The sequence below is a fragment of the Nestor notabilis genome, unplaced genomic scaffold (genome assembly GCF_000696875.1).
Source record: "Nestor notabilis isolate BGI_N333 unplaced genomic scaffold, ASM69687v1 scaffold7662, whole genome shotgun sequence".
In the NCBI taxonomy this organism is placed as follows: Eukaryota; Metazoa; Chordata; class Aves; order Psittaciformes; family Psittacidae; genus Nestor; species Nestor notabilis.
Window position 1 is genome coordinate 143,573 of NW_009919622.1, and position 17,310 is coordinate 160,882.

The 17,310-nt window shown below is 35.9% G+C and overlaps 1 protein-coding gene across 1 annotated transcript; it reads right to left on the reverse strand.

Moving 5' to 3' along the window:
• Positions 1–825: 825 nt before the first annotated feature.
• LOC104402435 (E3 ubiquitin-protein ligase CBL-B-like) lies at positions 826–9,670 on the reverse strand. Its single transcript, XM_010010313.1, has 3 exons — positions 9,574–9,670; positions 6,868–6,987; positions 826–1,521 (listed from the first exon to the last, which is right to left on the reverse strand). The coding sequence occupies exons 1-3, from the start codon at positions 9,644–9,646 to the stop codon at positions 1,259–1,261; spliced, it is 456 nt and encodes a 151-aa protein (XP_010008615.1). The 5' UTR covers positions 9,647–9,670; the 3' UTR covers positions 826–1,258.
• Positions 9,671–17,310: the final 7,640 nt, after the last annotated feature.

Here is a 17,310-nt window from a genome sequence, read left to right on the forward strand (position 1 = left end):
TTGGGCTCAGAAATAAAACGTCAAAGCCTGGAGTATCACTAACCAAGCAAAGCAAAAATGTATTTCCAACTAAGCAGTTGGAAACACAGTGAATGAATTTGGGTATTAGACACATACTTGAGAATAATAAAGTGTACAGACGAGGAAGTTATGAACTTTGCAAAACATATTGGTACAGTAGCATTAGAAATCAACAGTGCATCAAAGATTTAAAGTTTCCATGTTAATACAAACTGATCCAAGCCACAATGAACCACAGGATAATCACTCAAAAAATTAACTGCATTCTAATTTACAGAAGCTAGAACTGGAATTTACCTGATTATCATTAATATGATTCAAAAAGATTCCTTCTAGTCTGGCATGCCTCAGTTTATGCAGGTCAGAGAGAACTGGCGCCAGTATTGTGTAATCAAAACACAGTATTATCGTGTGCATTTGGCTTTTTTGAACGTTTGCAATCAAATACTCAAATTTGAAAGCTTTTACATGTTATAACTCAGTATCACTGCTGCATGAAGTGTTTTGTTGGTTGGGATTTTTTTGTGGAAACTGTATAAAAGACCTCGAGGATTACAGGTCATGGAGTTCATGTTAAACAGAAAGCTGCCCAACATTACTGTCAAAATACCTTTAAAAAGACAGTTCATAAACAGAATAATGCATTTTACATTCAGATATTTCCTCTCTCAAAAGCAAAGTAATCTCAGAAGGAAAAAAAAAAATCAGTAGTGAAGGCCACATACTTTTGCATTTGATGAGCTGAAATGCAAAAAATAATTAAAGCATCTTGTAAGAGAAAAAAACAAAAAACAAACACAGAACTTCTGGAAAGTGATTATTTAGTTGATAGGGTGGTCAGCATGGAAACTGTTGGGAATGCTACAGTGGAACTGACCACAAGTACAAGGAAATATGAACAGGAACATAGTACAGGCACCAACTAGAAAACTGTAACTTGTCAACTTGTAAACAAGAAAAAGCATTTCACAGATTAAAAGTTCTAGGGAAGTAAACTTCTTTAAATTATTTTGTCAGTTCAACCCTGATTTAAAAAAGTATGGCTAGCAAAAATACATAAGCCTCAGCATATTTGTAAGTCTTGATCAGAGCAGCCAGGAGCCTTCGATAAACGGCTGGAAACAAACACCCTTCTACTAAGGATGAAAGAAAAATACTCCATTCTCTTCTTTCTCTCTTTCCCCAATCCACATGTGTACATGTAGAATTCACATGCTCCAAGGAAATCTTGATGCTGCTATAGATTGAGACGTGGGGAGACTGGTGGAGGAAAACAGACAAACTCTCTTAAAATACTACGGGCCACATCAACATTATTCTGGGCAATTTCAAGTGCCCTCTTGACTTCTTCAAAGGAATAGCCTTCTCCCATAAGTTTTGCAATTTTTGCATCCACATTTTCCATTGAACTGTCAGAGCTGTATGCTTTCCTGTGGTGTATTTCTGGTGCAGTCCTCCGAGGCAGTGGTTTAGGGGGCCTGGCTGGTGCTTGTGAACCATCTGTTTCAAATAAAGGAGACAAAAACCATTATAAATTGGCTTAAAATTGCATTATAGGTAGGTTGACCTCATTAAGCAGTTTAAAAAGTATTCAAAAGAAACATGAAAAAGATATTTCAGTTCACAGATGTATCTAATTTTAAAATTTGGACAGAAGCTGAATTCCTCAAGAACATCCAAAATGGAAATAATGTATCAAAATACTATTTTAATAATATGATAGGAACATGCAAGTTATAATCTGAATTATCCAAAATTGGAAGAAAAGGGAAGTATGTAACTATGCTGAAAGTAGCCAATTAAAACTTTAAAGGCTCTCCACTGCCAACCCCCAATTTGAGAACTTTTTCTTAGTCTGTTAAAGAAAAACACAAACCAAACAAATTTGATCACAATTTTATTCAAGACCGTAAGTTGTGCAGAAGAGGAATCCAGCCAAATATGCCTGAGGGAGAAAAATCCTTCATTTATTGGTACATCTTGCAGATTCTGTTCAGTCAATTGCAGTTCATTTCATGCGTAGCAGCTACGCATAAGTACAGAAATAACTGGTTTCTCAAAAAAACCCTCCAGTCCAATTATCAGTGGTCAGAACGGAACATGATCCTTCCTCTACAGTCCCCCTTTGGCAATATCTCCCCTTTCCTTCTCTTCTATGGAAAGATTACCTTCACAGTTCATGCTGGTGCTAAGAATCATGATGTGCTAAAGTAAAAAGAGAATATTCAAACTTGCTAATCTTCTGAGTGAAGAGTTTTGTGCTTGAGTAAACTTGGCACTTTAATGAAACCTCTTTATCCTCACTGATTCCATAATAAGAAGCTTAAATACAAGCAGAGATAGAGTAGAAAACACTTTCAAGAGCAAAGTATTTAAAATAAATAAATAAAGTCTTTAAACCTTCAAAAAGCATTCAAAAAAGTTTCATCAACAGTGACTTTGATAGATAAATTAGAGGAGTCTCTGGCTGTGATACTTGCTGTTTACTTACACTGACAGCAATGACATTTTGCAATGTTAAGTACTTCAGAGACAGTTTTTGAGTGATGAAAGAATGTTGTAGCTCTAGTATTGCTGTTACAAAGTGCTGCCTTATTATAAAACTGAAACAGACAGAACTGTAATTCAACTGAATGCCTTAAACGCTTAGGATGAATGAAAATAGCTGACATTAGTGCAAGCCTAGGTGTATTTTTCTCAAGTTTCCATGCATTCAGACGAGAGTGTTGCTATACATTTTAATTCTATTTCTTAATTCAGAGAAGATAAGCAAAGAGTACTTTAACAAGATGGTAATATTCATATAACAAATGGATGAGAGAAATTTCATTAAAAATTTACAGTAAAGGGCTAAAATTAATATTGTTCTAATTTCATTGCCTGCTTTCCTTGCAAATAGTTATGACACAACCTACAGGCTGTAAGGGCTATTTCATATATGTAATGATTTTTTTCTCTCTGAAGATGAAAATAATTATATAAATGCTAAACATACTAGTAAACACACCTGAAGCAGATCCAAGCCTGCTATGAAGGTGTGGAAGATTCATGAAACACTGATTTGAGAAATTAACTACAGTTCAGGAAGTGTGATTAATCACTACAAGTAGATCAGAAACAAGTTCAAATTTCTTACTGCACTTATTTTAGAAAACTCATGCCTGTAACAGAAGAATACTCTTTAAACAATGATATATCACGTTAAAAACAATCAGTTTCCTTTCACAAACGTTTCAAGCTTTTAATATGCACATTTTGTTATGGACTTCCTTTCTGTAGAGGATGAAACAAAATTAATTTGCAAACTTTACATTTTCCCCTGGGCTTGAAGCACAGAAGAAATTCCTTATGCATATGTCAGATCCTTCTCTCTGCATGTTATGAGAGATATTTTTGCTATGCCCAGTCTAATACAGGCTTAAATCTTATTTCTTGTGTAAAAGTTTCCAAACAAACTCTATTAACCAATCACATAATTCAGAAAGGTCATTTTTAATTCTGTCAGCAGATTTGCAGCACAGGCATTTTATTCTCACTGCAGTGACATCTCTCTATAGCACAGATACTTTAAGATCTTCAGACCTCTTTAACTCAATTCCCATTATTATTTTTTTTAAGCACTGACATCTTTTTCAATATCTTCACATCCATATAAAATTTTAGCTGAAGCTGGGTATCACATTGGATCCTGAGCTTAAAGATACTAAGCCTAAGCTGCCTGTCCATCTGGACACTGAGATAGAGGTATTTAAGCAAGACTTCCCTTCCCAGCCTCCCATCCTCTCTGATGTTTCAGCCACTGTGGATGCCTAACTAGAAATTTAAATAATTTTCTAATTGTGTAATTCAATTAACAGTTTCTACAGCAAGAAGTTTCCTCTATCACTCACATTTCTGTAACTCAGCACCAGATTTAACCCTTGGATACTAAGGTTAGTACAAAGGCAGACACAGGCTCATTTGGTTAAGTGTTTAAGAAGCATGGAAAAAATTGTAAGGTGAATGCTCTGTAGCAGAGTGGGAAGAGGATATTTGTAAAAGTGCCAACTGTCTTTTCCTCTCTGCTCTGAAATGGCCCTCCTCTATTCTACCCTTGCTGCTTCTCCTGTATGTTCCATAGTCTTTCACCAGCAGACTGAGAAGCATCAGAAAACTAGGTGATGAAAGCTTGTTGTGTAAGGCCCTCTGTGGAGCAGTGGCAAGTAGCTGCATCTAATCTAACTGTGGTAACAGGAACAAAGCATCCTCGGGGACATCTATAGGAAGGGGCAGAGAGAGCAGGGGGAAAGTGAGAAAGAAGTAACTGCACCTATTTGTCCCTTAAGCTGTTAGGCTACAGTTTGCCCAGAGAAGCTGTGGCTGCCCCATCCTTGGAAATTTTCAAAGCCAGGTTAGATGGGGCTTTGAGCAACCTGTTCTAGTGGAAGGTGTCCCCCTGCATGGTAAGGGCATTATAACTAGATGATCTTTAAGGTCTCTTCCAACCCAAACCATCATATGATTCCATGATCTTCATATTTTGTATTACTGTGTCATATTATTCCCCCTAGGGTTAACTGAAATGAACCCCGAAATAATATGGAACACCCTGCTCTAAAATTGCCATGTAAAGGAATTTAAACTTGCATACAAGTGCTTTAATAAGGCTGGGTGAGTAAACAGGCAGCAGACAAATATACAGCAGATGTCTATATTAGAGGCCGAATTTTCTTCTACCTTTTCCACATATCATTGGCTGTGCCTAGGTAAACTATGCTAACTATTAGCAATATCTCCTTCTTTTGCTTTAATTGTAATAGGTTTTAAAAGTTGTATTTAAGACGTTTGAAAAAACATGCCTTTGGGATAGTTAGGTGCATAGCTGAGAACTATTACTTAAGTGTTCAATACTGAATATGCTGCTGAATTAATTTCTCATTTAACAATTCAGTTAAACATCATGGGAGCAATCTTAAAACAGTCCAACTGAAGCACAGAAGTTAAAGGACTCCCCATGCTATTCTAGGGAGCCAGTGGCTAAATTCTAATTAGATTTGAGAGTGAACTACATTTTTTTTCCAGATAGTTGAAAGAATCACCATACAAAAGGGCTGAAATGAAGAATTTGCTATAGTTCAGAATAAATGCAAAAACAAAAGTTCTGAATACTCTTACACTCTCTACATTGTCTTTTTAAAACATAGATGAAGGTAAATTCTTCATCCTGAAGCTCATCAGTTCTGTTCTATGGAATTACTGTAAAAAACAACTTTCCAATTAAGAGTATGACATGATCTATCACATAGTTTTAATTTAAGTGAAAGTTAATCAAATATCTTGCTGTACATCATGCTGATTTAGAATAGTATTTATGGCAAAGGTCAACACGTGAGTGTTTTAGATGGCTGTGGGAAACATACCAATAGAAAAGTATTTATTATGTGACAACAGAAAGCTCCAAGATCTTAAGTCACAAGCATCTTGTAGTTTAGGAAAATTAAAGATTGGTCTACCACAGAACTGCAAGAATTGCAGGAAAACTCTGTAGCTTTAAAAGATAGTTACATCAATGTCATAATTTGTACTACAAAAGAAGTTAAAATGCCCTAAATAAATCAGGTTAACGCTGTAAGACTAACAGATCCCTCACAGTGTCACATATAAAACAATATAAAACAATTTTTTTTTCTGACAATGGGAGGAAAAAAAAAAAAGAAACACTGTTATATTAGTAGAGGTATCCTCTCAAAAATGCTATTATTTACCAAAGCATCACACTAATTATCGAATGTGCTGTTCATTAAAAATTCTGTAGCACTCTTCAGGCTTAATTTCCCCAGTTACTTTAAGTTAGAAAAATATATTCTTTCTTTCCTATAATCAGCAGAGTGAAGCTACATATTCTTGAGGAAAGATATAATTTCTCTTAAAAAAAATATAATTTTTCCACTTGTGATTGTTGCAATTAAACACTCATTATCGCTACAACTGAAAGACTTGAGAATTAAGTCCCTTTATGCATTAGAAAAGAGTTTTCATGCAGAAAGAATGAGTAACAGTTCAAAGCATCCCTTGGCTTTTTCTTTGTGTGGTCTCTCCACACAATCAAATGAGGTAGGTGGGACAATCCTCCCCTTTCCCCATATACCACACATACCTAAAGAAAAGAAAATTTGTCTAAAAATTGGTCAAAGTACTTTGAAATACAGTTAATACTGTTATTATTTTAATTAATTTGAGTAGCTTTCCTTTAAATACTATTTGTGTGGACTGAAAATCGTAAGCAATATATCTATGGCAGAGGAATTACTTCTACTATACCCGTTCTGTGGCAAATAGAAGTCTGAATTTCATTTGGTTTTGGTTCTTGTTGTTTTATTAAAAACCAGTTGTGGGTTTGGGTTTTTTTTTCCTCCATTCTTGTTTGTTTTTTTTTTTTTTTAAATATATGTATTTTTTTTTAAGGAGCAGTGAAACAAAGAAGTAAGATGCATGCGGTCCCTGCAGGATTTTTGATCTCCTGTGAGTTCACAGGAGAACTCACAGGAGCTCAGAGCTCAAGATGGCAGAAAAATCTCTGCCCTTCTCAAAAACTGAGGAACACTAGAACTCATATAAGAATTCAGTTTGGCAGCTAGTGAAATTGATGTCATTAATGTCTACACCTACAGACAACAGGTAGCCACTTCTACCTTTATTGCAGAACTTTAATCTCTGTTATCCTTTGATGATTTTGTATTTTTGTAAAGCAGTATTAATCATTGCCATTTGTTGCCCAGAATGACAAAAAGCTCATTGGACTTCATGGATGAAAGTTACTTGCTTCATAAAGTTATAATTTTCTATAAGAACAGTTTTCTACCTTACCTGAAGAGGGAGGAAGTTGATCATAGTCTTGAGATGTCCTATTTGTTTTGACATTTTCTCCAGTTACTCTACGAGCAGGTGGCAAAGGAACATGACCAGTTATCGGATCAAAATGGGGATCTATAATAACAGAACAAAAAAAGTGTCTTAGAATAATTAGAATTATTATTCAGGAGAGGGCTGATGCATAGAAGCTAGTCTTAGAACAGACCCCTATTCAAGCAAAAAAGCCATGAATCCAAACACAGGTTTGGATACGCATGTGCTCCATAGCAGGTGTATATGCACATATGCATCCAAATTCAACACTTGCATAGTAGACATGCAACTATGTCTTGAAGAGACAGAAACAAGAGCACAGCTCAAAGGTGATCTATTTTGCACTGACCATGGCTTTTCTGCTTACATGCATGAGGTAACTTTCAACTACCCAACTCTGATACGCTAGGATTGTGGCTGGCAACACGGAAGAGGTTACAAAGCTGCAGCAGCACAATGAAAAATATAGAATCATAGAATGGCTTGGGTTGGAAGGAACTTTAAAGATCATCTAGTTCCAATGACTCCGCCATGGGAATGGACACCAGCTATTCGGTTTGGTTACAGCTTCATAGCACTTCTATGCTTTGCACTTCACAAAGACTGCAGGGCAGATTTCCTGTCCATGCAGTCCCAGTTAAATATCACAGGGTAAATATTACAAAGACTGATAAAGTCTGTGACTAGGCTTTTCAGTTCTCTCTGATGATTACAGGAACAGTATTTAAAAAATGAAATACATAGTCCTGGCATCTTGTGGTACTGTGTTCTTCTTTCTTTTCTTTGGCTATTGAGGATGCAGCTGAGCAAGTGTTAACATCATCCTGGACCTGGTTTCTGCTCTGGACTACGAAGAGTGTTTGGTATGTGAGTGCAACTTTTTACTGTTCTTGATGATGAAATTATTATTCTAATCTGACAGGCTTTGATGGATAGCTGGGAAATCACCCCCAAGACTTGTATGGAAACCAATCATCAAAAACTTATCATAAATCATCTACAGCAGTTTATTTGACAAGATGCAAAGTGAGTAATATGGCTTTAGAAATACCACATGAATAAAAGAAGATAAATCCACACAACATTGTGTACCTAGGTAGATGTATACACTTCTAAGATTAATGAAAACTGCTGCTGTAAGATTGCACTCACTATGCAACTATGAAGAACAATACATGGCTATAGATACATTTTCAAAATTTGTAATTGAAAGCTATTGAATTTTTTTAACACTATCAGTGATGTTTCTGAGATTTTTTGGAAATACAGATAGACAGAGCTTGCATCTGTGCGTAAGGGCTTCTATTTTTCCACTCCATTACCATTAGAACTGAATGGTGCCGTGTGTGTTTCTGCATCAGATGACACAATTGAGGCACCCATGCAGACTGGTCTGCTGAAGAATACACTATTTTTATTTTGAAGTGTACAAAATAAATTCATTGCTGGCCCTGCATTTCTGAAGATCAACCTTTACATCCTGTGATGTGCTAAGTCTTTTTATCTGGATGCATTCATTATAAGTAACACACTGAGCTGAATATACACTATAAAAATACACACAGTTTTGGCAAATTCCTCAATGTCAGGCCTTAACTGGTTGCAAAAAAACCCCATAATAAAAACATTCCATAAAAGGTCACTGCGGTTCAACCTAAACTAGCTCACTTTCAACCAACAGCTAGTATCATTCACAAAGGTCAGCCAAATGCCTGACAAGCTGTCAGGCCATTAGAGTTGCACATGACTGCTTGTCATCTACATTCTGGCCTTCCTGTGATATTATAGACAAAACTTTTAAAGTTATCCCTCTCCGTACAGTCTCCAAGAAAAACAGAGAGGAAGACATCTACCCACACCACCACAAGGCAGATCATCACTGAAAATATTTCTGGGACAGGTAAATTTAAGGTACTAACATCCTCTGGAAGCTTCCACAGAGGAAAGAAAGTAACTTTCACGTATGCAGTATAACTCACAAAAATCCTGTTGTAATCTTTATCACCAGCAGAAAATGTATTCAACTCAATTAATCTGACAATCAAACACTTTACAACTCAAAGACAGAAACTGTGTATTGTTAACATAGCTTTTATGCCTTTTACAAGCAAAATACGAGACTGAAAAAGTGTCACTGCAATTCATGGAGAGAGGTGAAAACTTGACTTATCAAAAAGGTTATAAACCACAGGTGCTTGCAACTGTGTTCAAAATTTTTGCAGCAAAATTTTAGAACAGTATTAACAAATCGGATGTTCTTTTCCCTTATTTTCTGGTTTTTCCTCAAGTTCCAACTTGAACGTGAACTCCACGAACTAAGGTTCACTTTAGGAAACAATGGAGTTGACAGGATTCAGACTAGAATTACAGACTACAACAGAAAACTTGGCACTTCACAAATAACAAGCAGAAAGTACAATTTGCCAAAATGTCTAGCCTGGTATAGAAATATTGTTCTTATTTCACTATGTTCTGATAATGAGAAGTCTTATTTTCTGAGTTGTTTCATCTCCACCATTAAAAAGCCCTCTATTTTTTAATATTTTTTATAATGAAGTATAGATAAAACAGGCTTCTGAAGCTTGATGACAACTTTATCACAGAACAGATAAGCTTCTGAAATAAAGGAAAATGAAATAAAATACATTGTTTCCTTTATATTCCTACCAGAATGAAGGAACAGTTCATGTCCTGAAGAAGGTCGGTTTCCTGAGCCAGCAGGTTTTGTGTGCTCAATCATGCTGTGCCGAGCAGGTGGTGGTGGTGGTGGTAGTGAAGGGGGTGAGTTATCAAATGCATCTTCACCTGAATTTTAGAAAAGAATTATTGGATGAGCAAAGCTTTATTAAGAACCATAGAATAGAGAGTGAAGCTTAAACTTGATTTTTCTCTGGCTGCTGAGGCCTTTACTCCTAGGGTTCATCAAGCAGTTCAGTGACTCCAGTAATGAAACTGTAAAACTGACTCTTACTATGCACAATCCTTTTCTAAAACATGCTCTGAATGACCTCTGCAGTGTTCAGTTTCTTTTAGTGGCTTAATTGCAAAGAGTGTATTATAATGAAAGCTTCACTGTATATAATTGCAGAATAACAGCTGTTTTTCAGTGGCTAAGCAAATTATTTATATTCAAACACCAATGCTGACTACATTGAATCTGCTACATTTATACTGTATATTATCTTTATCTTCTGTTTTAAAGTCTGACACCAAATATAAACTGAATTTTCTAGAGCTTAACAGAAGAATATACCCCTTAGACAAGGCGGTGCAGATAGGACTAGAGTTACCAAACAGTGTGATTTTTTATGTGTTCTTCTGCCATCAAGGTTATATACTCTTGCAACTCAGGAACACTTCAGGGACAACAAAGAGTACAGCGTGGGAACATGGAAGATGTTCAGAAGGCTTTATGGAACCTTCTGAATGATGACACATACACACTGACACAGTAATGCAGCTGAGTTTGTCAGAGAAGGTGTGTGTGGCAGCCAAGCACAGCCCCAGCATATATGCAGACCTTGCTGACTTTTGTGTAGGAGAGCAGAACAGAAATGGGAGTTGGTGACTGTAGGCAGCAGTGAGTTTTGAACTGTCCCTTGGTAGTGGAAAAAAACCAGAAACAAACTTATTAATTTAATTTAGTTTTCTTTGACTTAAATACCACCTCTTCAGCATTCTTCTTTGTATGTGATAAAAGAAATGGAATTATCTAAGCTCCAGTAGGAAAAGCCCTCCACTCTTGCATTTAATTGCAATCCTCAAACTTCATATTAAGGCACAAAAAAAAAAATATAATTTATTTTAGGGAAAACAGTTTTGGTTTTCTTTATAGCTAGAATACAGATTTAGTAGGCCTTTTCATTTGTCTTGCATGAGGGCTTACAAACAGATACCAAGCACAGATCGCTGACACAAATATTGACTTTACAGCTGTAATATTTAGCCCATATCTTGTCTGGTACTCTTAACACAGTCAACACTGGTTGTTTTTCAGTAAACATGTCATTTTGTTCATCTAGGCAATGTTAACCATTAAATTTAAATGTAGTCAGCAAAAAGTCTGCAACCTAAAGGGGGCACCAGAAGATCATAATCGGAGGGTGTCCTGTTGAGCAAAGAGCTGTGTTTTGGGTTGTCTCTGGTAGGAGGTCGTGCAGGTGGCAAAGGTACTGGAACAGTAGGTGCATCACAGACATCTCCTGAATGACACAATCACAAGAAGTGAATGTTTTCTTGCTGTACCCCTAGAACAGCATAGAGTAAATTTTCGCGCTAAATAGTGAAAAAATAAAAGCATACCTAACTCTGGATGTCTTGATTTCTTCATCTCAGAAGTAGTACTGTGCGTTCCATTTGTCACTCCAGCACATTGTCCATTCTCGCATACCCTGAAGACATACGTTAAATAGGAAACAGTCAACCAGCTATCCAAGTATTAATTCCCAAAATGACCAAGTACCCCAGCTGACAGTGTGTTATATGGAAACAAATAAAAGACGACAAGCTGCACCAATTTCAAAGTTTTGGGGTTTTATATTGAGAGCAGATACTGGTTAACTGTCATGAAACTGCTTTGCAGGGTTATAGTGCTTTGTCAGTAGGGTACTGACATGGCTTAAATAATTTACTCAAGGCTGCAATACAAGATAGAGGAAGAACTAACATTAAGCACAGCCCTCACTTTAGAGCTCAGGTTATTAGTTTATTCATACAGTTAAGTCACAGACTCAATCCTATTTCACCTTCCTAGCTGTAGAACTTTCTCTAGAGAAATATGAAAAAGGGAAATGTAGACTTTGGTAATTATCACTGAAGTAACATAGAGAAGTCAGTAAACAAAATAAAATAAATCAACAACAACAAAACTCCCACACAAACAGAACACACCACACCACTAACCAGAACACTGGAAAAAAATAGATTGAACTAGCCAAAGCAGTTTTGCAGGTGCCTAGTCAAAATGCTGAGTCTCACTGATAGTTCTACCAGAGTTTACTTTTTATAGCAGCATATTATGCCCTCAAAATTAAACAGTACTAAATGAAATATGAAAATAATATAAACCAAACAGTCCGAAATCGCCTATAAACTTGTCAGGAAAATATTGGAGATTATTTTTGTAAGATGACTCTGTTCAAATATGGAAGGGAAAAAAACTTAGAACAAAAGCCTTTTCATAATATTAAATATTGTTTAAAATAAATGTGAACTGACTGGGAAATTACTCCTGTCATTGGAATGGTGGACCCTGCTTATTCAGAAAGAACCACAGTTTCTTTGGAAAAAGGCCACAGTGCTAAGCAATTCCAGCTTAAAAATTCCCAACCCACCATGCACCATTATTACTAAATACTGTCAAATCTGCTAGAGCTACATACAGCTAAAATTTCAGATCTTGGGTTTTTACCAATAGTATGAACATTTATAGACCTATCAGCTTTGGCCATATGGAAAGGAGGAATGAGTAAAGGTCTGGAATCATTTAAAATATATAAACAGGAAAGAGGAAGTGAAACTGTGTTTGTGGTCCCAAGAGTTATAACTAGGAGTAATGAAATAAATGCAAGAATAATTACAAGACTTAAAAAACAAAACAAAAAAAAACCCTAATGGTAAGAGCTATTTTGTTATGAATTGATTTCCCCAGGGAACTAGTAGAGGAAGTATTGCTTCTAACTTTGAAATAAGATTGGTTCAATCTCTCAAATGCAGTGGATGCAATACTTCCTTTCACTCCTCAGCATATACATTAAATAACTAAGAACATTCTCTACTTTAACTTGAATATATTCTTCATTTTCAATAATCTAGTCAGCTACAGGCAGCAAGATAACTTAGCACAGCACTACTTCAAAAGGATTCAGGTCATAATCAGCCCAGTTATGTGATCAGTTTACAAATCACACTGAAATACCTGTTTACATCAACAGTAAACACCAGAAAGGCAGGCAAGAAATGAGTACTAACAGCAAGCCTTTTATCATTTTCCTTTCGGAAAAGCTTCATTAGGAAAATATAGTAAATGTAATAATGTATCATTCTTCTAATAGTAGCCTAATTAGTAATGCTGAGATTCTTTCCCTCCATTTCATATTGCTGAACTTCCCCTCTACCTGAGATGATCAGCTGTAGCAAACCAGACAACTGATCTGCTAGAAAATAAGACTATGACTCATTTTTTGTATTAGTCTGGCAATATTTTTAGCATTGTCCCATCTACTGGTGAAAGAGCAAAAAGTCTTAGAGGCAACATAAATTTGGGATTAGGATGGAAGAATTACATAGTTCCTGAATTACAAAACATCTGGAAGAAATTTTGTAAGCTCTTCAGTTTACCTAAAACTCTAAGTACTACCCAAGAACTGAGGAAGCAACGCTCAGAACAGAGAGAAAGATGTCCCTGGGGACAGAACTGGAAAACACTAAAAATTTATGATCACTAAAAAAAAAAAAAAGTTAACAATTTTGCTAAACAATACTGAAAGGTTTTTAGCTTTTATTGACACTTCCCTCCCTGTCAAATTAAGTACATTAAAATAATACAGCATCAACCAGAATCAACCTTCTTTTTGAAAGCATTATCTCAGCTTTCACATCTAAGCAGTGACATTAGCTAAAAGATACATTTTAAGTATATGGAATACCATATATATTTATACACGAATATTCAAGAGGATTTTCCCTTTTTAAATGCTTAGGAGAATGGTTTGTTTAGTCAAAATTCTTATCAGAATATATAAAAAGGACAGTTGGTGGTTTTAATCATTTAAACCTGAATTTCAATCTGAGGTATTTTGTCTGTAGCAAGTCCTGGATTAATGCCAAAAAAACCCCAACATAAGTGCAAGACCAAGTACGTTAGCTAAATATAAACTGAACAATAAAAAAAAAAACCACTTTGAAATCAGACTTCCATCTACAGCTTCTGATAATAATTCCAATGGCCTGGTAAAATCCTATACTAGCCAATTGAAAGCACTTGACTCTTCACTGCAAAAAAGAGGATACCAGATGTCTCTAGTTTTCTCAAGAATCTTTTGGGGTGTGTCTAGCTAACTGCATTTTAGTTCAGGTCAGGTGTATGAACTGAAACAAATCTCCACAAGTCATCCTCACTTACAGCACTTTGCTTTACATTGCAGAGAGGTCCCAGAGCACGCAGACTCAATTGCTTCTGAATGATATTAACTCAAAAGATGTCCTGCGGGAGCTCATCCAATGTGCTGCAATTACTAAAGGGTACTCCAGCCACAGGATCACGTTAGGACTAGTCTGTATGCAAAACTTCCCAAAACATGCAGTGTGGATGTAAGGTCTTTGGAGTCAGTTGGTTCCCTCTACAGACTCACTCCTATTGCACCATACTACTTACTAACCTAGACATAGCCCTCAGAAGCTGCTAAACCAACATACTCTTATATTGCAGAATTCTTGTCCAAGGAAGGTAACATCCTGTGTAATTCTAGTCATGCAAGCAACTCAGCCTCTATTAGCCTTTGCATGCAGAAGCATAACACAGATAAAAAATGGCATAGGTAAAAAGGATTAGGACCTTGAATTTCTTTTTCTTCCATTTTTTTTCCTTGGATAACATTAAGAGTTTTATTCACCATTGATTTTTTTCTTCTTTTTTTAAAGTCTCAGAGTAGATAAGAATTTAAGTACTCAAGATCATAAAGCTCAGACAACTGTGTAATATTCACATCTATGCAGTGAAGGTTGAAGCAGCATTTCTAATAAAGAATTTCGAACCTGCATGCAAGGAGTGGTTAGACCATGACCTTGTTTCCACCTGTTCTAAATTCTGGTTAAAGAGGTCTAAAAATTGTAATTGGCTAATTTGAGGGTGACAGACATGTCAAGCTTTATTAATGGTGGGTCCTGGTCATCACATTCTGACAGAAAGAGGAAAAGAAAGCAATATGCCACTGCATTTTTTTAATAGCAGAAAAGTGTGAAGTATTTAGATCAATACTTGATTTTAATATCACGCACTTTCGACCTACAAGACCAGTAGAGAACTGGCCCTTCTTTTTCCCCAAGACTTATTCTCTTAATTACAGACATCCAGATTTTTATGAGTCAAAGTCCAAGAAGTTCGACAGGAATGGCACAGACCTCAGTTGCCATGTCCCTTGGCTCCAAACCTCCTTGCCATAATCCATTAATAATTCAGAACTGTGCAATTTTGGAGATACTATTTTAGAATACGTTTAAAGCAAAAAAGATATAGTCCATCTGAATTTTTAAAAAAAGTTTCTCTTCTTGAGAAGCACAAAGAAAGTATGCTGCAAAACAGGCTCAAAAAGCTAAAAAGACATAGTATACATGGGGGAAAAAAAGGAAAAATGAAAGCATGTACATACAGCTGCCAATCCACATACTTGAGTACTGCACTGCTGCATTAAATGAATTATATACAATATGAAAGTTTAAGATTTCCAAAGCTGTCTTTGGGAACTTCAGTCACATAATTCTCATTAAAATTAAATTTACAAGAGTTATGGAGTTCAATCTCCTGGCCAGTTCTGAAAACCTCAACCTAAGGGAAAAAAGAATCAACTGCAGAAATGGTATTCAAAAGCAAAAAATAGCCAGTTCTTACACAACAGATACAACATAGTGAACTTCACAGGTTTGTGACTGTGGCAGTGGTCAAATGAAACTGAGGCGTAAGTAATCCAAGCTTGAAAAAATAAGTCATTTTAGAAGGCAGGCAAGCTTAATCATCATTATAAGTGTTAAATTTTGGAAAAAGCAGAGTTTTTGTAATTAAGCTGCCTTCTATGTTGCTAAATGACCTTACCGAGCAAGAGGTTTTATATTATGACCATGAGGTGGTTGTGAGCTCAGTATTACAGGATGTGAAGAAGGAACTTTGTATTCATCATCATCATCTGTGTGATCCCTTGATTTATCAGACAGAGAACTTGCTGAAGGAACAGGGCACCTAAGGAGATGAGAAAAAGATCAGTTTTGCTTTAACTGTTGCATAATTGACCTTTATATGATACTCTTCAGCCTAAACATCCTTAATACATGTCTGTTACATATAAGGTGACAAAACCACCGTGTCAAACTAAAACGTGTATGGTTACTGGCTTTTTGTCACAGAATGGATAGAGAAAAGGGCAGCTGACCTTCTAAGAGTTAAACAATTACTTTAAGCAAGCATAACATAGCACAGAATTGCAAAGAATTAGAGTACTAAACAGGCACTTACAAGGCTTAACCTGTTTGCACTTAGCAAAAGTACTATACAAAAGTTAATTAGGGCAAATAGCATTTAGCAGGGCTCAGTGAGGCAGCAGACATTCACCCTTTCAGTCAATTCTTCCAGTGACACCATAACATTATCATACTCCCAGAACTTGCCTGTATTTTAAATTATTTTTTATTTCAAACAATTGTCTTTAACTGTCCTCCCAATCAGTGATTTGTATCACTTCTTGAAAGCAGTGGAAGACCAGAAAATAGACTTTACAACTTCCACTTACAGGTAACAAGTTCTATCATGAAGAATACCTGCTGGATATCAGATTTCTTTTACAATGAAAAAAAAACTAACTTCTACTATCTGGTTTTCTATTATATGAGTGTAAACAAAATTATGGGGAAAAAAGATCATGCTAGTGAGCAGTAAGTAATTTTGTTAGGTATTAACAAGCTCTACATCTTTTGGCTTTCATAAAATGTAACAAGGTTGGTCATAGGCCTAGCAAATTAACATCTTCTACGCTTTTATACGTAGAGCTCCTCCATTTATAGCAAACACTCCAATACATTAAGATAAATAAGAAACTCACAAAACATATGAAATACAAAAGCTCACATTAAGGACTTAATTTAACTTCAGCTTGATCATAATATGAAAACCACAAACAGAAATTTGACTCTTAAACTACTTCAACGTGAGAAGCAACAAGTGCATAACTTTAAAAATCATCTGGACATTACATTATGCAGCAAATGGCACCTTTCTTTAACACATAAAAAAGCCAACAGCTGGATGAAGTTGAATAAAGATGTGCAGTGCATTTACAGCCATTTTGATTTGTGGCTTGAAAGTATGGCTAATGGTCCCTGAGCTAAATTACATGCTACGTTAAAAGATCCATCTACTTCATACATCATTTAAGGAAGTTCTTAAGGACTATAAGCAAAAACAAGAAGGGATATGTCTTTGTCTTACTGTGGTCTAATTAGTTTGATTTTATCTTAAGGTCAAGAGCTAAAATGACAGACCAGGACTATCTCCTCATTCTTAAAACACAAACAGCACCTAACACAGCATAGGTCTTCACAAAGGAAGAACGTGTCTTTCACTATTGTAGATGGTGCCACATCACTTCAGAACATCAAGCTACTCTCTGAACAAAACCAAACAAGTAACTAGCCAGT